The following is a 22,903-nucleotide window of genomic DNA, read 5'->3' as shown; positions in this document are numbered from 1 at the left end:
CACAGGGTGGGCAGGCAGTACAGGGACCTGGTGTAGAGTGGAGATTGGGGTCAGGCAGGTTGAAGGAACCGACCATGTCGCTTTTTACGCCCCAGCAGTCAGCTCGATGGAGCGTGCAAATCATCAACAGAGACCTTTAGCATCTCAACGGCACAGCCCACCTTTTTCACCTGACGCACACACACACACTCATTCACACACACAACCCTCTAAACTAATACATGACAAATAAATAATAACCTGGACCCCTAACTCCCACCACCTTCCAAACATGCTGCCCTTAGCCTTTCATCTTTCTTGACTCTCCTTCTCCACTGCTGTGACTTGTAGCCACCAAAATTGAAATCTTAACCTTTCTCACAGCTGAGACTTTTGTCACAGTTTGAAGGTGCTCAGAAAAAAGTGTGACACAGTGTATGTGTGTGTGTCTGTGGTTGTTTTCTGATCTCTCCTCTCCTATTCTCCTCTCCTCCTCTCTCCTCTATTCTGCCCTTTCCTCTCATCTCGTCACCCAGAACATAACAGCTCATTATATCATCTAGTCAAGCTGAGAATCCTCTTCTCTGAAACAGCAGGGACAACCTCAATTGTGTGTGTCTGTCTTCTTTTCGTCCTCTAATCATTTAACACATGTGTGCCTGTGTGTATGGACCTTTGTGCTTCAGTGTGTGCATATGCCTTCTTATATGTGTATGTGCTTACTTATTATTTACATACTGTACATCAAGTTTGCAATAGCAAAGTAAATTCAAATCTCACCGACATCCTTCCTCCCAGTGATTTTTCTCCAGGTTTTTCTATTTTCATTGTCCACTTGCCTTTTGTGACGGACCTTCCAGTGCAGACTGTGAAGCTTAAACTGTAAAGTCGTAGTGGATGAAGGTTCAGAGAATCTGGGACCTTGTTCAAAACTCAGCTTGATACTTTCTGTTGTGGCTGTGTGCTGTGTGTGTGTGTGTGTGTGTGTGTGTGTGTGTGTGTGTGTGTGTGTGTGTGTGTGTGTGTGTGTGTGTGTGTGTGTGTGTGTGTGTGTGTGTTGTTGTGTGTGTGTGTGTGTGTGTGTGTGTGTGTGTGTGTGTGTGTGTGTGTGTGTGTGTGTGTCTTAGGCTACTTTTGGGGACAAATTTCAGACTTAGGATCAGTTAATTGGGGATCGCTTGGGGACGAAAACTGTGTCCCCATGAGGAAAAAGCTGATTTTTGGGTCAGTGGTTAAGGTTAGGATAAGGGATAGGTTTAGGCAAGTAATGGTTATGGTTAGGGTTAGGCTAAGTCTCCGGGAATGGAAAAAAAGTCTATGTAATGCCCCCAAAAGTGACTATGGTCTGATATATGTGTATGTGTCTCCATGTAAGTGGCACCGTCTGTGTGTGGCGTGTCTGTGTGTGTGGCGTGTCTGTGTGGTGTGTGTGTGTGTGTGTGTGTGTGTGTGTGTTTGTGTGTGTGTTTGTGTGTGTGTGTGTGTGTGTGTGTGTGTGTGTGTGTGTGTGTGTGTGTGTGTGTGTGTGTGTGTGTGTGTGTGCAGCGCGCGCATGCGCTTTAAGCGTTTGTAGCCAGCTTTCTTTCGTAGGTGTCTTTTTGTGCTTTTTGTGTGTAGTGACACTTTGACTTTGAAGAATTATTCCAAAACTTCAAAAGCTATTCAGGCTGTATCTCTCGCCTGGAAGAATTCTCCCTTGTTTTAACTGTGTTGAGTTTAGCATTTGCTTTTGTCTTATTTGATGCCTGCAATTTTTGCTGTTTTTCTTCAGTGGAACGACGTGCTGAGGCCTTTTAAACTGTGGTTCTCCCATCAAAGGTGCTCACTCACAATAATCAACTTCTAATCAAGTGTGATGTTGTGGCCAGCAGGATTGTGTGATGTTGTCTAACTTGAAATTGCATCGATGCAACATGGATTGACAGCCAGTACAACTGGCTTTGGCTGGTCCTATAGGTGCATGTGTGTACACACACAAATACACACTTCTCATTCTCTTTGTGTGTGTGTGATGTCTGTCTGCCAAAACAGCAACACCCAGATGTGCAACTCACCATAGCAGTGGGACTCCATGAATACAAGAGCTGCCAGTGGTACACAGTATGCATCAATGAACCTGACACCCAATGGACAGGCTGTGACAAGTATTCAAATGATATAGCTTGGAGGCAAATATGCTTCACTACCACGCATCATACACATCATATCACCCAGACATGCACAAATGGATGGGTACTCACACATGCAAGCATGTGCGTAACCAGACACACACATACTTGCACGAATATCATTGCATATGAACAGGTGTCCTCACATGAGTTCTTTTGAAAGATGCACAAACACACCTTTACACATCCAGTTTTGTTGTGGCAGTTTTTGGAAATGGTGATGATGGAAAGCTGAGGTTCTTTGAGAGTCTGAGAAAGTTTGGAAATGTCACACTAACTAGAAAAGGCTCACATCAGAGCGTTTACTGTTGAAACATTTCAAATAGTTAAAATACTAAAACAAAGTTGAAATGGCAGCTAAAATGGAAGTGCTGTAAGAAGTTCAAGTTTCAATTTCAGTTCAAGCACAGAGAAATATTGAAATCATCAAAGTGTGATGGAGCTGAAGTGTCAGCTGAAGTGTAATGACTGAAAGTAGATTAACTTCCAGTTAAATGGTAATAGATGAATGCAGTGGAACTGTCTTTTGACATCAGATGAAGAGTGAGAGTTAAAGGTAGTTGAAGTGTGAGTTGATGTGTATACAACTGAAACCAGCCGAACTGTCATTTGAGATGAAATGTTTAATGTTTTGAAATGAAACTATAAAGTGCCAGACAGTAAATTCAAATGGAAACTATTCTGTTTTCATAGCAGCATAGATCCAGCTAGTGTACACTGTTAGAAAACAGAAGCCATGCTTACATATATTTTATTTGATTAATCAGCTTTCAGAGTTTGTGTCCTTGGCAGCGACAGCTCCTCCTGTCAGAGATTTAAATCAGCTCCTTTTTGTCCCTTTGGGCAACAGGACGTGAGGTCTTTCAGTCTGGCGAATCGCTATTGGGGACAAAACTGTCCCTTTCTGTATTGCTGTTGTTGACTAGCCTCTTAATTAGCATTGATAATTAGTTCTCTACGTGTCACAGCAGTGACAGAAACTGTCAGTGGCCTGTATTGATGGCTCCAATGTCCCCTTGCTTGTCTCCTTGTTAACTCCCATCTGATCTGGACAACATTCTCCCCTTGTCTTGTCCGTTTTACCACTGGGGGCCTTGTTGTCTGATTGTCACCTTGTCTGTCTTTCTGCCAGGACCAGGCACGAGGGACATAATGGTGAAATCTGCTAAATGCCGTGCTGACAGTAAACAGCTGCAGTAAACAAGTCATGACGTCCAAAACCCCTTTGTCTCCCGTGTCCCGTATCTCATCAGCTCCTAAGCTAGCATGCCCTTGAGCCATGACAATGACCTGCTATTGATTAGACAAGATCATTATGTGTACCAAGATGTTAAAGAATACACTTCACACACCTCAGTGACAGGTAGGAAATCTGCTGAAGAGATTTCTTCTGAAGTGCAGTGTGACGATGGCCTGGCACACACACACACACACACACACCTCTATGACCTCCCCAGAGATTGATAATGATTACTCAATAGTAATGATAATGCTTTTAGATGCTATAATGTTCATCATACCAAAGTATGGGTTCATGGCATAATTAGAAGAAGCTGCCTAGCTGAAGTTTTTCTTAATATTTCCGCTACCATCCACCTCGGTAATCCAAGCTACAGCCCGCCGACTTTTTCCTGGCACACACACACATCACTTCCTGCTGCAGTAGCAGCCTCGTTCCAGACCCCACGGTTTCCCCCGGCAACAGGCCAGACAGCAGTCAGGGCATCCTCTGTGTCTTCGACCATTCGCCCCATGGATGAAGTTCTCCTTCAGAAGCTGACTGTCCATCACAAAACCGCCTGTAATGGACGGTGAGTCGTGACAAGCCAAGCTGAGAGGCCATCTGCGCACGGTGGGGTCCGGGAGATATTTTTGTCGCTGAGCGTGCCTGGCCAAAGAGCTCAGGACTGGCACCGAGCTCTGCTGATGAAAGAGAACGGAGGAAAATACCAAAAAACTTTCCTGAGGTCAGAATGAAGATGTCAAGGATACACGGAGAGTGGAGTGTTTATTTGTTGGTTTGTAGTTTACCAGTATATGATTGTGCATAAGTTAACGAGTATGCACAGTACGTGTTTGTGGCTGTTTATCAGTGTAACAAAAACTAGTATCTAAAGCCTACATTATAACTAATATTGTGCATTATAAAAGCAGCATAAATGCACGATTCAGAAGGACATAACCTTAGTCTGTTTTTTCTGTAGTTTCATCTCTGTCTAATCATTATCATCAGCTATCCGTCTAATGAGACAGACTGTGGGGCCCGTACACACACACACACACACAGCAAGTCTGGCCTGATGCAGGACTCACAGACAAACAGCCATATGGGGTGTAAACATAGACTCTGGAGTCATGTGGAGAGTGTTGCCATCAGCCTGGCGGGTGAAGAATGAAGTCCTGTGCATACTCTCGAACATACGCAAAAACAATCTCATAGGCCAAGGTGACAGACTTACTACAGAGTGGCCTGCTCACATATTCACAGCCCTAACTTAGTAGGTACGTATACCCTTGACAAACAGGTAAGCTTTTCAACGTCATAGCAACCAGGATTTATGTAGTACAGATCATTCTTTGATCATTACAAGAAATTGGACAATAAAAATGACCTAAGTCACCGTCTTTTTGTTTTTCATCCCTGTCTGTATTCCAGTTGTTTCAATCAACTGGATGTGACAGATAGATGTTCCAGCGCACGACAGGCCATATCTGAGTATCAACAAGGTAATGACAGGGGAAAGTGACAGATTACGTCTCTGTGTTGCTCCATCATGCTCCAGCCTGATGAAGAATGGATGTAGTTTAACATCAATGCCTTAAAAGAGGAAAAGCCTCCATATATTTTTCTGTTTTCTGTTGGAATCTATAAGTACAATATGTAGGGATGTTCTGTACAGATGTTGTATGATGGAATAAGGATGGACAGATGAGATTGGCAGCTGATATTGATGGATGTTTTTCAGGCCAGTTGCCTCAGTGACTAGATGAAATTTACTTCTGTTAGTGACATTGTCCTTATTTATCTGTGTTTACTATATCCTCACTCTTGGTGATTGGGAACATTGTTGGCATTCGGTGGTTCCTTACTTCTTCATTATCTGAATCTGATTGTCATCATTGCTTGCCCTGGTAGCCTAATGACCACAGGCTTAGCAACGGCACTCATAGACACTCAGCTGTTTTATAAAAGCAGTGAAGTTATTGATATTGTCCCTAATGTAGTGAGGGACAATTGTGCAGCGGATGATGTGTGCCCTCACCCCTGAATTTAAATAAGGCCTCAGAGTTTAAGTAATTGCTTTTGTGTGATTCACACCAGCATCATGCATTTGGCTGATGTGAGTGAAATGCGGTTGATTTAGTGTTGCTTAATTCAGAAAGCGGCGTGTTGTACCTTGAGGATTTACGCTGCTCATTTCTCCAGGAATATGTTGGTGATGACAGAGGGCAGAGTTGTAGACTTTTACTTTATGTTTTATTTCTAACATCTAAGTACAGACTTTTTCAGTCATGCCTACTTTGTATGCTGAAAACATTTTTCCTTCTAGGCCTCGCATCAGCGCACTCTTGTTTCCTGACTTGTTCACAAATTAAATTAGTTTAAAGACTTTTTTGACATGTCGTAGCAGGGAAAGCACAGGTGGAATAATATTAATAATGGCTCCATTCCAGCAAATATTGCAATGCAATTCATCAATTACCAAAGTTAGTAGTTAAACTCGTGTTCTAAAAGTCAAAATGTCTGATGTGAAAAAAGTCTTATTAGATTTAGAGCAGTATTAACTAAATTCTGTTCTGTTCTGTATGTTAGCAAAGAATTGAGAAAGAAGATGCAGAGCAACAATAGCATTTAATTAGGATCATGTTTCTGGCCACGTGATAGATTAAATCCTAGTACTCATTCCCATTTTAGTTCTGTTTTGTTCTCCAACACCCCCTTAAGGAAATATTTGGCTCTTTAGCAACTAAGTTCTCCAATAAGTAGGTCAGTATTACTTTGTTTGACTGTGGTTTGGTGCTGGGAAGGTAGCGTACAGTTGGTTTATCAAACTCTCTTCATTAAAAATGCTTTAGATGAGAACAGTGAGAGTGAATCAAAACAATATAGCTACAGACCAAAACAATGAGCTGAAAGATGCTATAATCAAAAATCAGTTGTGCTGAGAGAACAGTTGGGTGATACTCCTCTGTAGATACTAGGAATCGCCATTTTCACATTACACGTATTTAATCATTTGACGTGTTGTTCACAGAACAATATTGATCACTGCAGCTTGAAGTTTCACGCCACATTTTTCCCCTTCTGCAGTGACTCTATGGTTACAAAAGGGGGTCCATATACTATTTTGTGAACCACAAATTTAGAGATTATTTTGAGCATTGTTACCTGAGATTCATCTACAGACAAAAAGACCAAAGCTTTAACTCACTGACTTCAGATATGAAACTGGGCAGGAATGTGGCCCGAACCTTTCTGGATTACTACAAACTCAATAATCTCATCAAGGACAACAGACCAACTCACATTAAAAGGTAATGCATTATTATTCACTTTGCGCATTCATACCCAACCAAATTAATGTATTTTTATTTTACCATTTGCTGAACTTTATACCACCATCTCAGTCATTCATGTTAATATGTTTCTGTGTGCAGTCCTGAGGTGATGTCCCAGACAGACAGCAACACAAAGGGCAATGGTGTTGGCAGAGATGCAGCGGACAGAGAGAGGGAGAAGAGCCAGAGTGTCAGGCACTAGACAGACGGACACAGACTGAGCATGTATAAAATGCAGAGTGCCGTAGCAGGAGGATCCTTCACACTTCATTGCCTTTAGAAGCTCCACATCTCCCTGACTATAAAGACTTATTTTCACAGATTTGTAACGGTGGGATGACTGGTCCTTGCAGAACTAAAATCAGAACAGGTTTCCTCCCGGGTTATTTAGTTACTATAAAAATGACTATTAAAGCCTATTGAATGGCAAGAGGAGACAGACTGGTAACCATCTAAATTCCATCTGAGGCCTTCATTCAGCAGCTTCTTTTTTGTGCATACAGTTGTAAATAAATGCATGCTTTCCTGCTGTAACTGATTATTTTATGACATTACTGGATGGTATTAATATCTCATTTAGCAATTCATCTTTATCACTTAATTGTAATGTAGTAGGTCACTCTACTTTGGCAATAATGATAAAATTATTTTGTATGTATGTGTTTGTGTGTGTGTGTGTGTGTGCGTGTGTGTGTGTGTGTGTGTGTGTGTGTGTGTGTGTGTGTGTGTGTGTGTGTGTGTGTGTGTGTGTGTGTGTGTGTGTGTTTGTGTGTGTGTGTGTGTGTCTGTGTGTGTTTGTGTGTAGAGAGAGAGAGAGGGAGAGAAAATCAACAAATACATGATTTAAATGATTTATTTCTGTCTGAAATGTTTCCCCATAATAATTTTGGTGTAAATTTTGCTGTGGACAAAATACATTTTTCATCATTTGACTTTATTATCTAAGGTGCAACTGTGCAAACAAAAAAATCTCAACAAATAACAATAACAAATGGTCTGACATTGTATGCAAAAACTTATGGCAAACTTATCATAGAGACCCAGATAACCAGAACATCCGTCTTCATTATGATGACATTTTGAGACAATACAAATACAAACACACCAGTAACCAGCTCTCTGAAACTGAGGAATCCAAACCAGTTGTAGGATAAATGGAAACCCCAAAACAAAGATGAACTAGCAATTCAAGATGGCATTACTTGGACTAATGACTTAAGTGAGTTGTGCAGTATTATTACAAAAAAAACAATGATCAATACAATACATACAATACATTAAATGGAAAATTGGAAGCCCTTCTAGATTACCCAATAAAAGAACAACAACAAATAGAATTCATCCAATCCTTGAAAACCAAAAAGACTCAACAAAATGATTAAACACCATAAAATCTAATAAATATGACCTAAACAATTAGCGGGGGAAATGTGTCACTAGTAACCTGAGAAAAATATTCTGCAACATCATTAATAAACACCATGTCAATTTTCTTAATAACCACACATTCTGCATAAAAGCAAAATGGGATTCGTGCCAAATTCCCACACAACAGACCATATTTAGCCTCCACACTTTAATTGATGAGGAATTAAACACAGAGAAAAGATGTTGATTCCAGAAAAGCTGGCACAAGGGCCTTTTCTATAGGCTAATTGAAAATGGAACTGGGGAGAAAAAACATATGGACATGTGTACAAAAAGGAAATGTGCTATAAAGACTGGAGACAAACAAATAGCCTTATTCTCCCAGGGCTGGGGAGTGAAGCAGGGGAGCAATCTCCGTCCAATTCTCTTCAATCTACACTATATATCAGTGAATTAGCAAACCAGTTAGAGCTTTCCACGGCACCTGGCCTCACCCTGAAAGGCACAGAGATCAGGGGGCTCCTGTGCGCAGATGACTCAGTGTTGCTTTTACCCTCTAAAGATGGTTTGCAGCAGTACCTTAATCTCCTGCAGAAACTCTGTCAGACCTTCTGTGCCCTGTCAGTAAACACATCAAAAACAAAGAAAATGACCTTTCAGAAGCAATCCAGAAATCAGGTTAACACATACAATTTCTATTTGGACACCACTAAATTACAACATACAAAAAACTACACATAGCTTGGCCTCAACATCACTTACACAGGAAGCTTGAACTTGGCTATGAAAGACCTAAGAGACAAACCAGGAGAGCTTTCAACACAACAAAAAGAATCTGCATTGCAACTAAAATCTGGCTAAAGATTTTTCTATTTGTACGAGATTCAATTATTATTTATGGCAGTGAAATTTGGTGAACAAAACTAAATAATGAATTTCACAAATGGGACAAAACCATCAGAATTTTTCCACACTGAGTATTGAAAACACCCCAAATATTCAGAGAAAGACACCAAACAATGGGCGAGGGCAGGACTTGGCCAGTACTCCCTCATACTAAAAATGTAAAAAAGATCAATTAAATTTTTACAATCACCTAAAATCCAGTAACCCCCAGATATACCATCACAAAGCTTTAACCTGCCAAGAGCTGAAGCCAGAGAACAGTCCCCTCAGCCAGCTGGTCCTGAGGCGCTCTGCAGACAAGCCGACATATCCCAGACAGCCTCAGGACAGCAACACCAACTCAATCTGACCAAACCAAATTATAAACATTATAAAAAAGAAAAATATACTGCATATTGGAAAGAAAAACAACCAAAATTACAATGTGACGGAGTCAACACAGTCCAGTTAGGTTATGGTTATGGTTAGCTGGTTGGGGTTAAGGTTAAGCATCTCAGAAGACGACTGGTTGGGGTTAAGAAGAAAGGGGAACACATATTGACGGGGAACAGACTTCATATTCATATTCAACAGACATAACACTCCCCTGTTTAGTGGGAGAAATCCCGAAATGTGAAATGATTTCAGCAAAATTCATATCCTTGTGTCATGACTTGAGAACAACCAGTGGAAACTGAAAATGGAAAATGAATAATGATCTTTGTGGTTGTTTTTGTTTGTTTAATGTTACACCTGCCAAGTATATTGGTTTACAATAACTTCATGATTGAATTTTGTTATAATTTATTTACATAAAAAAGCCCATTGATAACCTTATTGTGATAACAATCATAATTATGATTGTTATCATTTGTTCTTTTATTATGTCTTGTTTATATAGACACACCGTACAAAATCACACACACACACACACACGGTTGTCTTTATATCCTTATGAGGACACTCTTTGACATAAGTCAGCCATAACCCTAAACTGAACCTAAACCAATTTCTAACTTTAACCTTAAAAAGCAAATCTTGACCCTCAAATTGCCCTTTGAAGTCGTAAGGACCGGCCAAAATATCCTCACAACACAACACAGAAATGTCCTCACAAAGCTGCTTTTCAACTGAAATTGGTTCTCTCAAAGATATAAAGACAAAAATACACACACATAACGGAGAGAGAGAGAGAGAGAATGAGAATGTTTTAACAATACTATGTCACTCTTCTTGTTTTAATTTATGAAACGTAGTTAGTTTTGTTTCAATCATTGATTGGCAGTATCACTGTTGTTACATTCATGCCAATAAAACAGATTTGAATGGAAATGAGTTGAACTGAGAGAGGTTTTGATTTGCCACTTCTTAGTCACATGACTGCACATCCGCTCTGTGACTGTTGCTGTTTGGCAGCTATGACAACGAACTTTGAAAATTGGATGAATGGCTTCTGTGAAGAAGAGGCTCTCCTTCTCTAAACCGCATCAGAAGTCTCTGAAATGCACCGTGTACCTGGATATTCTGGCAGTAAGTGCGTCCTTGTAGTGGCTCCTTTGCTCCAAATCTAACAAACCAACCTAGTAGTTAACTAACTAGCCATGCTAGCTAGCAAGCCTAACACTAATTTACGCTTACATCCTCTTCTTCTCTTCCCTTTGCAAACCATGTCGCTCCGTACCCTAAAGACGGTGAAATGTTGTAGCTCAGCAGATAGAGGTTCAGTTAGTATGTTAGTAGTAGTGTGACCACAGTAGTGGTGTTTCCACACTTAAAACGTATTTCCAGGAAGAATAAAAAAAACCCAACCTCTTGTATTCGGAGCGATACGGTAATTTCTGTATTAGTCAAAGCTAATAGAGAGGCCCCTGAACATCCGATTCAGAGCTGCAACTAATTATCTATTAATCAGCCCATTTATTTCTTAATTAATCATTGTTTTCTCAAAATCAAGTGTCAGAAAATACTGAAAAATGCTCATCACATTTTCACTATGTTCAAAGATATGATATGACGTGTCAAACTAATAGTCCAACAGTGATATTAAAAATAAGCAAATCCTCGTATTGGAGAGGTTAAAGAGTGTTTGACATCTGTGCTTAAAAAATAGTATCGTATAATAGCTGTTGATTCATTTTCTGGTGATGACTAGTGGATTAATCGTATAGTTGCAGCTGTAGTCTGATCATCTTAATTTAGATTTAGACAAAATGTGTTTTAAATTTTATCAAGCTTGATTACAAGCCCTGTGAACAACATTTCTGTAGTAACTTATGTTGTTTTAATGTGCAGAGACTCTAAATTGTAATATGATTTGGGATTATTCCCAATTGTATGTAAATGCATTTTAACTTTGCTTAATTTGTTATGCATGTAGTAAAAAAACCAACATAATCACTTATCTTAATTAGATTGCAGTGAACAAAAAATACCACTGACAATAGATGAAAACTGCACACCTCCACCTCATGCAGCTGATTTTAATTGACTGTTGAAAAGGTTTCTGTAGCTCATTATGCTACCTCGGCCATTCATGCTGTCATTTTGAATGCATGCAGAATAGCAGATACATGATGTATGCTTCATTTTGGACTGAGCTAAATGATCCTGAAAATCTGCCAATAAAGGACATTTACAAGTCAATCCAATCACCCTGTTTGTATGCAGGTCACATGTCCAGGTGTGCTCCTATCTAAGAAGAGTGATATCTACCTGAGTGTGTGCCTCATGGGCCAGTACAGGAAGACTCCCTGTTTGCCTCCTGTGTTCCCGTTACGCTTCCACCACAAAATGGTCTTCATCAAGGTGAGAATAATGACTATGAACAAAGTAACTTGTCCATTGTACCTTTTATCTACTCCTGATTAATGGTTAATATCCATACTAGTGTGCATATTTTTGTTAAAATATGTTTCATATGGATATGCTTGTGCCCTCTATTCCTCCACATTGTCTTTAAAAGAAAAAAATTCAAACCAGCAACCGTCCAGTTACCACACCTGATGAAAAAGGCCTTCTTTTCCCTGGAGAAAGTGTCAGTTAGATAGTGGGCTGTCTGTCAGTCTCATCTTGTAATAAGTATTGATCTGCTTTGTCTGTACTCTTGTCTGTTTTACCAGACTTTCTCTGGCGTTGTTGACCCTGCTGATGTAGCTGACCTCCTAGAAGGTAAACGGCCCTCTGAGATTTGCTTCCTCATCTTTTACTCCTGAATTCTGTGCTGTGCAAGCTCATAGGCTATTAGCTGTGATACTGATTATTAGCTCACCGTCTAAGTGTGCTTTCCTTCCTCTCAGCTGACACAACATCTTTTGAGCTGATTCAGTTGGTGCCTCCAGGTATGCTTTTTAATGATGCCATATGGGCATGTTAAATCCCTGCTGTATCCAGTCATTACGCTGCAAAAACAAGATCTCTCTGACTTGGTTTGTGTGTGTTTCTGTCTGTCTGTGTATGGCTTCAGAGGGTGAGATCCTAGCCAAGATGGAGGAAAGCAACAGAGATTTCCTGTACCCTGGTCCCAGACTGAGCTTCAGAGAAGGAGCTGCAGAGAGGGAAATACTAATGAAGAGGTCCCCCTCCTTCCCTGTAAGCTGCTTTCCTTTTCATTTCTCTCTAACTCCTCCTCCCAGCATCAGGTGTAACACATGTCAGTCATGCCTGCAGAGGTGCCTGAGCTACTGACAGAGCAAAGTCCAATGGCACACTCTGTTGAGTTTGTTAAAGGAGGGAGGGGTGTTCTTGTCACTCAGTGCATTTAAGCGTAATTGACGTGTCACAGTGACCCCATCAGGAGAGCTGCTTTCGCTGTGTGATCCAGCTTGATTGGCACCAATATTACATGTGTCATTCATAGACTGGAGAAGATTGTTTTCTCTAAATGCTGTCTCTAAATGAGTCTCATCCTAATCTCAATGACCTCTGTGTCTGCACTCACCACACACAGGCACGCTACCCACATAACCAATTCAAAAGTGCTGTCTTGTCCTACAGAAAGTGAATTATTTTCTTCAGAAAAGATAGCGCTGCCCTAATCGAGCTGTTGTCCATCTTTGCTGTACAGACAGAAAAACTAAGCTGGGAACTTACTCTCTTTTCAATCTCATGTCGTCAGGCGAGGCACTAACTGGCTTATTTAAATGTCTTTAAACACTATTCCTCTCACCGTTGCTTTTATGTGTTTGTGTTTGAGGCCTCCATAGCAATTTAGACGTCTCTCTCCAAATGCTACATTATTTATACATCACTGGAGCCTTTCTGTTATTTTCTGCTATTTCTGCTATTTGTTTTTCTCAAGCCAGGCGTAGATTGAAGATTTGTGGTTGTAAATTGGTGTTCCAGGCAGCGCTGTTATCTGTCCTTTTGTCTTCATCTCCCTGTTAAAGGTGTTGTGTTTGTTCCTATCGTCCCTCACCCTCTAGGGAATCTCTCCCAAAGTGGAGTTTGCCACAACATCAGTCATTGAAGAGAGTGATGGTAGAGACAGCCCGGCAACCTCACATGTAAGTGTGTCCTTTTCATTTCATGTCACTGTGTCCAGTTCTTCACATTTGTTATACCTTTATTTGCTTTCGGTTTATCTGAGTTTTGTCTGTAAAGCACTTTGAAATGAGCGAGTTCTTTACAAATAAATAGTGTTGTCTGTTCATGGCCTTTCACAACAGCTCAATCAAAATTGAAACAGTTAAATCCATCAAAGTGTCACTCATGAGTCAAGTAAACAGCGTGTTTATCAGCCTGCCCGACAGCCCAACCTGTCTGGGGTTTGAACACATCACAGCTACATACTCAGCAAGCATAACTGAGTAAGTGGTGGCCATGGCTAATACAGTAAAGATTCATCTCTTGAGGGCTCTAATGAGCGGTATCACTGGCCATCAGATTTGTCTGTCTCCAACATACATACCCACCTTCTATTGTTGCCATGGCTACTGCATCTATCTATCTATCCAGGCAGTGTTTCAAGGGTATCTGTTCTCTCCTTGTGAATGTAATTATGGGGAGGCAGATCTGTGATGCTGATAGCAAGCCTTCTTTCACATCTCCTACTAGCTGGGAATTTACACAGTTTTTGTCACAATCAGTCTGTCAGCCATTTTTCTTTTGCATTAACTTCTCATGCTGAGGGTCACCTGTAACTCTTCCAGTTTGTCCTTGTGGATTTTAAAGGTTAACTGCTCAGTTGCATAAAATCACATTCTACTTTTTGAAGGATTTATTTCAGTCAGTCTTTTTCTCAGCTTTTATTTGTGTGGACACTGCAGGATTTGTTTTGACATATTTTCATCCATTGTCACCTTCAGTATAATCCACTTAATTATGGTCTTGTGTGCAGAGTAAATGGACTGCATTTATATAGCGCCTTCCTGTTCCTTCCAACCACTCAAAGCGCTCTGCGATACATGCCACAATCACCCATTTACACACACATTCATACACTGATGACAGAGGCTGCCATGCAAGGTGCCAACGTGCTCATTCGGAAGATCTAATCATTCATACACACATTCACACATCGATGGCGCAGTCTTCAGGAGCCATTTGGTGTTCAAACACTTTGACATCTGGAATAGAAGAGCCAGTTCAAACTGCCGATCTTCTGATTAGTGGACGATCAAATCTACCTTCTGACCCATAGCCACCGCAATCTTATGTATCTTTGCATTTGTGCCAGGGCTGAATGATGTTAAAAATATCTAATTTAAATTATTTTGACTGATATTTCAGATGCTATATGATTTACAGTATTAAAGGAAATTATAATTTTTACATTGAAAAACACATGAAAAGATTTTTCCGAGGATCTGTACTAGACAAATATGTTTTCTTAAGTATGTAGAATATGATGTGTCAGCCAGGACATCTCTGCAGCATGAGAATATTTAATTAAAAATGTTTTTTTGATGCAAATTTCTCTTTTAATAAATACTGAGCCTCTTGCAATTTGAAAATTGCAGGAGGCCATATTGCGGTTTCGATAAAATTTCAATAATTTGTGCCTGAGAGTCTAATTTGTTCAGCCCTAATTTGTGAGAGTCTACTCAGCAGATGGACACTGGGAGGACAGGATAATGCCCCAGTGGTACATTGTAAAAGGGGGTTCCTTAAAGAAAAGACCCAAAAAAAACCCAGTAAGACAGACAATCTTTCACAAACAGTCCTGTTAGTAACATATGATTCATCACACAGCAGTTGGCATGTTGTGCCAAAAACACTGCCATGCATTTCCCAGGTGCAGTAACCTAAGCTAAGCTATTTGTTTAAATGGGATGTCATTGACAGCGAAGCAGATTGTCAGAGTGTTCTCCCGGCCCCTCAGGGGGATGTCTGGATCAGAGCACCGCTGTGGCTGTCAGACAGTAGAATTTCTCCATTTTCTCTCTCCTAATGGCTCCTCAGCATAGGAATTACCCTGACTGCCTGCCCGCCTAGCTGACAAACCATGTCCTGTTTTTAATAGAGATTTACAGTGATAGCAACTTCTACAAAACCTCTGAAACTGTCCTGATGGATATACTCTTAGTTTTCTTGTGCTCTCACATTTCACTAATCGTCTTCTCTCTCATTTATATACTGCTTTTAATTACAAAGTAATTTTTATTGTTTGTCCACATCCCAAGCTTTGTTGAACAGTGTGTTTATCACACAATAACAACAGTGGAAATAGCAACTAATTGCATCAGACAATCCTTCACCACTGAGTTGGTGATGGGGAAAGTGACTGACTCTCAGTGACCGTCCACCAGCAAGAACAGACAGAGGAGCTGAAGGAAGTCAGAGATGTTGAAGGATGTGAGGGAGGGAAGGGCATATTCACCTTAATTCCATTAAATCAGATCATTCTCAAATGGCAACCTTGATGAGGATTTATTCATCATTTAGTTTCTCTTAAAAATAGTTTTAATGTTGTGTGATTTCCCTAATTAGCATTTAGATTATCTTTGTTTTACAGCCACGTAATGCCTCTTTATCATATTAGACTGGAGATGGCCATCAAATGCAATTAACATTTTATCTTAACTTATTTATCCCCGGTTGGCATTACCCGCAGGAAGTGGGATATTGCATCGGAGAATGATGTTATTGGCCATTAGAGTTATTGAAGTAATTCTGCAGAGGTTGTCTCCATGACAGTGCAGACTGCGAGAGCTGTTGTTGTTCTAACACTTAAGCTGAATGATTTAGCTAATGGTTTAATGCTTTTATCCAGGGAGAAGAAGTCTGTATTGGGAGTGAGAGCAGCTGCCCTAATAGCTAAAATGGCTGACGCCTGTGTAAAGGAATAACGTTGTGGTCTGCCGAGAGATCTAAACTGCTGAGACAAATGTTATGCGTCACTACAAAATGGAGAGCTGTGAGGATAGCTTGACATGTTAGAACATATCAACATGTCTTTCTTTCTCTCTCTCTCATAATCTGCAGCCCCCGACCTCCCATCTTTCTCCAGTGAGGCCGTCCAAGCAAAGCTCAGCGAAAAAGTCTTCATCATCCAAACCACAGTGTCAGTCACCATCCAGCGTGCATTTATCCAGAATAGATCATGGGAACTTAGTGTCTTCAAAAGATGAGAAGGAACGGCTAAATGTTGAGGCCACAATTACAAACTCTGCACAGTCATCTACATCCAGACGCTCTCCTCCTTCATCCCCGTCCGGCCACAGTCCCCAGAAAAACAAGACCCGCAGAAAAAATACTGCTCTCAGAGTTTCTGTAGACTCTGGCTACCAGCAGCCCACAGTTTCCTCCAGAACTCGGGCATTGTCCCCGTACACCCACCGCAAGATGTGCCAGCTCTCAGAGGATGCCAGGCAGAGGCTCAGCCACCTCCAGCTTGGGCCTCACCACTTCAGGAAGGAGACAGAGAGCCAGCCCCCCTTCTTGGTCTGTAACTTTTACATATATCCCTTCAAACTGAAGGCAGCTGTCAAAACGGAAGTATTATTCCAACAATACATGTGTTCAGTGCACAGGGGTTATGAAATTAATGGGCTCCTGAATTGATGTAGTTCATGCCTCTGTGGGAGCTACCCAAATTTTAACTTAATCTAGTGGGCAGATTAAGTGGAGGGCATAATAAGAGAGCAGTGTTAATCTTTTTACCTGAGCCGTTAATGGATTTCGACGTCACTGAAAATGTTTCAGTATGTGTGCGCGTGTAATACGGCCTATTATCCTCGCTGAGGGGTTTTAGTGCTTTTTAATAGCACAAGTCCTGTATTTAGGCTGCTACACCCTTATTTGTTAACACTCTAATTACAGCCGTATCACTGCTATGAGAGATTTGCATATAAAAGGGGTGATTTCTGATCACACAGCCTCTGGGAAAATATAGTCGATGGACAAGAACAACACAGCATCCTCTTCTCTGACCCTCCCTCCACTCTCTCTTCTCCCCATTGTATGTCTGCCTCTTCATTTACATCAAATCTAATCCTGAGGTATGAATATCAAAATGAACGAGCACACCTTTATTAAAAGAAGTGATTAGGAACTGAGTTGTTGTTGTTTTGGTCACACTCATGAATGGAATTTACTAGAATACAACAGGCGTTTTATTAGAGAGAGGAGCATGTTTTCCACTCTGGTTTTCCTGGGGGAATATTCTGTCGACAATTAACCCTGGTAATTGAGAGTCAAGCTGCAATTAACAAATAGATACCTAATGAAGTAGCTTAGCCCCATGGTGAATGCATTATCAGCACATGGTGCAGAGCCTTAACCCTCCTGGTTTGTGTGTGTAGAGAGAAGCACATTCCTATAGATAACCCAATTTATGTTGTCTGAGATTACCATAGGTGGTGATTCTGCAAAGGTCTTTGTTGTCTTTACGTCTAATCGTGAACTTCATGCTGAAATGATTAAGGATGAGATGATGGCAGAGTAGATAAATATGCAGGTCAACTTTTCCTTTATTCTGTTGCAGTCTGAAAGAAATGAGTGATGAATGTGTGTTGTCAACTTCATTTATGTAATGTACCCAACAACACCTGTGTCTAATTTTCGTTGTGGCATTTCTCATTCTTAGTTTTTAGATTGTGTGATTTATCATTGTGTTTAGTCTGTAATGTTTCAAAGTTGAAAACAGAATACTTTTTGTCCATAATCATGGTGAGTAGTAGGGTGATAGAATAATACGTAAGACAGAAACTAAAACTTACAGAAAGGACCTCAGTGCCAAAACAAACTTGCATGCATTCTAATGTCTGATAGCAGATTGTTTTTCTATGGTGTTATTCCAGGTTTCTCGTTGCAGTAGTGTCTCTGGGATGGGAAATCCTTCCTCCTCTCCACAGGATTGTAGCATGCATCGTCGTACTCTTAGCTTCTCAGCTGATCACACTGGTAGGCCTCATCACTCACAAACAAACACTAGTAAAAGTGTTGTTTCACACCTGAGGCCAGTTTTTTTTTGCAAACAGTTTACAGGTTTGGCCTCATGTAAAAAATGATGAATGATATGTATTCAATCATTTCCAGTTTCCATAGTAGTGTCACATTTTTGTGTCTGCTTCTATGTAGGTAAAGTTTAACAACACCTACTTATGTTCACAAAATGAACTGTTTGCCTAAAAGAACTTCTCTGAAATATGAAATACAGTCTAAAAGCTACTATAATTTTCATAAAATTGTAGCTTTTCCTCTTCTTTGTAGATTCTTCTCTCCTTGAGAGTTATAGACCAAGAACGGCCAGAGTAAGTATAATTCTAACATTTTAAAACAACTTATTGAATAAATTGCCATTTTTGATGCGACAGCACATCAGTGCCCATGTACTTATTTCTGAAGAGTGTTATGCTAATGTCTTCATATACTTTTAAGATGGAGATGATAAAGTTTATTCACAAGTTAAAACTCCTCTTCCAGGCAGACTTGTCTCCAGGGACAGTATTCAGAAATGAAGCCCGAAACAGAAACCCTGTGAAAGCCACTGCCTCAGCTCAGTCCACCTTGACTGTGTTAAAATCCAGAAGCCCTCCGATTCTCGACCAGTCCCTCAGAGAAAGGTAAAATGTCTATTCGTAACATTTCCCCTCAACCCAAAGGATTTCCACTGGCCGTCTTTTAATGGATTTGTTAAATCAAATCATTGCTTTGCCTCAACATGAAAAGAACACAATGACCAAAAGGCTGCTACATCCTCCCATAACAGAAACCTCTAGAACCAGATAAATTTGGGACTTTTTCATATTTTATTCTTCATTGGCTCCTTGAATCAGCAAGTTGCAACCTATCAAACAGAAACTGTGAAGCTTAGACGACATACTGAATACTTTTGAATAAATATGTGGCAAAATGATCATCAATGTAACAATGTAATTTGATATTTTCTTCCTAAAAGTTTGTAGGGTAACTCAGTGTGTTGTGTTTGTTGAACTGGTGTATGAACAGGATAGCCAATCACAAATCCTTATCGCTTTCTGTTGATATTGTGTCAAAATGGTTGAATGTAAGAGACAGCAGTAAGGAGAATGCCTGTTTATACCTTTGTATTTTCACTTGTTGTTAGTGTTCTCAGGATCTCCTCTGAGCCCTGAGTTTGGCTTTTCTGGCCACAAATCCTGCTGATTTTCTTCACTCTCACACCAAAGGTGTAAAAAACACAATCCTCTTTTTGTAATGTTTGCACCACAATCCTCATCCATCCAATCATTGTTTGCTCAAAAGATCTTAAAAGCAAAGAGGCACACGTATGAGTTCCCGATTACAGTATACAACAAATATATGACAATCCCATGAGATGTTAGTCATACACTGCCACCGCTTTGCTTGTGTACACGTCCAATCTTTAATTTTGATCACACTAGACAGGCAGGATGAATTCCCCTCCACCTTTTAAATTACAGAAGCTCATGTCTTGTCATGTTTGTTCATTACGGAGAGAGGAGGCAGAGAGAAGGGAAAACGAAGAGGAAAATGTTATTGATTTGTGTTTCAGTTTCAGTCTGATGCATTTGACCCGATGCACACTTTAATACATTCAGAGAGACCTTGTCATCGATCACAGCAGCTGCGAGTTGAACACACCGACGGGACCGACGTTCCGTTTTGTTTGTTTGTTTGTTTTTGCTCTCCTTCCCTTTCCACTCTGCTTAGTCCATAAGTAAACATTAAAATCAATAGACAATCTTAAACTGCAAAGTAAATTGTAGGAAATGAATGATACTTTTCTCTCAATTGAAAACGCGACAGGAGTTGCAGGGTGGGAGATTAGAGTGGGCCTTTGTAGATTCCCTCCGACAGCGAGAGGGGCACGTCTTACCACGAATCTTTGATCTATAAAGAAAATGACAGATGCCAGTGGCAACGTTTGCCCCCTAAGCCCCGAAGTCTCAGTCTATTCATGTCTCTGGATGATTTGTCCTTGATGACTTTTTGAAGCAGGTAGCGAGTTTATCTGATTACAGATGAAAAGTTGCCATTCCCACATTTTGAGCCAGGCCAAAACACCATTCAGTCAGTCAGTTAGTCATCACCCTTCCACTCCCAACAAATAGACGAGGATTAGAAGCAATACTGAAATGTATTACTGTTCACTTCTGTCAGTGGAGTCTGTTATTTCAGAACTGCCTGTGGCCAACTCGCAGATACATTTATAACATATTTATGAATCACATTTATGACTGTAGTTTGAATGCACAGTTGGTTCTGTCAATTGTGAAACTCTTATTTATTTAGAGGAACAGAATAAAAATGAACTTTTAGATGAAAGAAACGTAATTTATTTCAAAGTATATTTTTAGAAAAGTGTGTTGTTGAGCACAGTACATCTGAAGAATGTGTCTGTAGTCTGGCTGTCAGCTTTTCATCAGCTCACCTGTCTTATGTTTGGTTACAGCACAGACTAGTGGACAAAGGGAAAACCTGTCAGAACCTCTTGAGCCTCGTCTCTGACTCAAATCATATGGAGCAATTTTTAAAATTAATTAATTATTGAAGTAATTTTCCAAGCAAAAATGCCAAAAAAATTAAATGGTTCCAATGCGTAGATTGTGTTTTTGTCTATGTAAAATTTGTATTTTTTGTGAACTGTAGTATTGACCACACATGAGGATGTCATGTTGGCTCTGGTGGTGATAGGCTATTATCTCTCACTATTCACATTTCATAAACTAAATGTTTAACAAGAAAAGATGAATTAGTCCATTGGTTACAAACATGTATGTCTTTTTAGGTCTTCAAACTTGCAATTTCTACGAGACCCCTCGTCACTAGTTGTACCAGTTTAAACCAGATTGCCCTTGATTTATGTTAACAGTACTGAGGAGACAAAAATGATGCACTCATTCACCAGAAAAAACGGGTTTAAGAGACTAAAGGCAAATTTGAAAAGATGAGCATGACATTATATATTACACGGAATATTTTTTGCTTTCCTTTCTTGTTAATTATGCTGTGACCCCTCAGATTTATCTTGCACCATCTTGTGGGGGTCCTGACCCTAAAGCTGGGAACCGCCACATTCATTGTATAATGAACATTGTTTTTATTGTTAACATTGTGTCTCAACCCTACAAGAATAACAATATTATGTATTTTCTATCACTACAAAGCTTTATGTCAACCCACCTGATGAAAGACTTTGTGACACACACAGTTAGTTTTGTCTCTTCTGTTTTTCAGGCTCCAGCGCAGTCAGCCCAGTCCATCCTACAGGGAGCAGATCCACAGTAGAGTCCAGAGGATTCTGCAGACCCACAGAGCCTCACTGGACAGCTACGTGAGCCCTGACCTTTAACCCACTGATCTGACTAAACTAAACCAGTCACTCTAATAATGTACGCTTATAGCTCAAAGTTAAAAGCAGATATTCTTTAAATTGCACTTATCTGATTTTTACGTGCCAAATGTTGTATGTGTAGGAATGGATGCACACACACACAGACGCTAACATACCTCCTTAACCTCAAGATTTATCATTCAGTGAGTTGAACCATTTCACACACATGTATCTTCTTTTATCTCATTTTGATGTTCATTTAAATTTCAAACCTTCCCGAGCACCTGCTGAGCAGCGTTTGTCGTCATTAACGTTTGAAAAGGCAGGGTAATTTGCAAGGGTTACGTTCAAAAAGCAAAGCAGCACCACTTCCCTCCCACCCATCAGCTGGGCTGTTTTTAGACGCCCTGATGGTGAAACCAAACTGAGACGTTGTCTAATTTCTCTAAAGCTGTGTGTGAAATTGGCTCTGAATTAAAGAAGCAACAATTTTGTGCATGTGTGTGAGAGAGAGAGAGAGAGAGGGGGGGGGAGGAGGAGACGTGGTGGAGGTAAGCTGCAGCTGTTAAGAGCTCATCTCTCACAACACAAAAGAGACAAGAAGGTAGCCAAGAGCCACCGTCGGGAGCCAGCAGCAACAAGAGACTGAAGAGATTTAAGAGAGAGGACGAACAAAAGTAATCCTGAATCAAAGAGCAGGAGACACAAAGAAATTTAGCCTTAACATAAATTAAGCCAGTCATTCAGCGTCATAGTGTTACACTGAAATATCAAAACTGTATATAGTGTGCATGTGCCACTGATGCAGAGGTTATCTGCTCAGCCAAAGTGACTGCAGCTGTGTCGTGTGTTATTGTCACAGCTAAACTTACAGATCAGGTAGACACTGTACTTTGAAAGATACTCAGTGTATTCTTCTTTTTTTTAATGAGAAAAGATAATACTCCATATGACCATGAAGCTTGTGTTTCCTTTGATCATGATCAGAACTGGTATCTAAGCTGAATCTGCAGGATCTGATTAATGGTCAAATTAAATCCCTTAAATTTTTTGTTTTTGACCCATGAGCCCATTTCAACAGCAGTAATCATGCAGCTGAAGGAAAAGTGTCCCATGTCTTCCTCAGCTTGCGTGTGTCAGACTGTGATGTTTACTTAAAAGACAGCAAGCCAGAGTACAAAGTGTTGAAGTTTCTAACAGAAATTCATCCAAATAACTCAAAATG

At 40.3% G+C, this 22,903-nt stretch overlaps 2 protein-coding genes across 2 annotated transcripts in view; both read left to right on the top strand.

Moving 5' to 3' along the window:
• agbl4 (AGBL carboxypeptidase 4) overlaps positions 1 to 6,909 on the top strand; it is a 280,426-nt gene extending 273,517 nt beyond the window's left edge. The window contains exons 12-13 of the mRNA XM_062424281.1: positions 6,590 to 6,683; positions 6,807 to 6,909. Of these exons, the coding sequence (XP_062280265.1) occupies positions 6,590 to 6,683; positions 6,807 to 6,909 (197 nt within the window). The remainder of the gene's footprint in view (positions 1 to 6,589; positions 6,684 to 6,806) is intronic.
• Positions 6,910 to 11,638: 4,729 nt separating this feature from the next.
• Positions 11,639 to 21,714, top strand: spata6 (spermatogenesis associated 6). The gene is made up of 10 exons (XM_062424280.1): positions 11,639 to 11,765; positions 12,080 to 12,128; positions 12,257 to 12,298; positions 12,424 to 12,548; positions 13,382 to 13,468; positions 16,461 to 16,841; positions 18,200 to 18,302; positions 18,612 to 18,652; positions 18,825 to 18,964; positions 21,582 to 21,714. Exons 1-10 carry the CDS (start codon positions 11,688 to 11,690, stop codon positions 21,694 to 21,696), a joined length of 1,161 nt encoding a protein of 386 aa, XP_062280264.1. The 5' UTR covers positions 11,639 to 11,687; the 3' UTR covers positions 21,697 to 21,714.
• Positions 21,715 to 22,903: the final 1,189 nt, after the last annotated feature.

Source organism: Scomber scombrus, chromosome 8 (genome assembly GCF_963691925.1).
Source record: "Scomber scombrus chromosome 8, fScoSco1.1, whole genome shotgun sequence".
Taxonomy (NCBI): domain Eukaryota; kingdom Metazoa; phylum Chordata; class Actinopteri; order Scombriformes; family Scombridae; genus Scomber; species Scomber scombrus.
Note: the sequence above shows the minus strand (reverse complement) of the source record. Positions and strands in the feature narration are given on the sequence as shown.

What these genes read in the sequence shown, in the direction of transcription:
- spata6 (XM_062424280.1), top strand. Translation starts at nt 11,688, where the DNA reads ATGGGCCAGTACAGGAAGACTCCCTGTTTGCCTCCTGTGTTCCCGTTA. An exon ending in CGGCAACCTCACATGTAAGT is followed by an intron (nt 13,469 to 16,460) that starts GTGTCCTTTTCA and finishes TCCAAACCACAG; the next exon opens with TGTCAGTCACCATCCAGCGT. An exon ending in GACCAGTCCCTCAGAGAAAG is followed by an intron (nt 18,965 to 21,581) that starts GTAAAATGTCTA and finishes TCTGTTTTTCAG; the next exon opens with GCTCCAGCGCAGTCAGCCCA.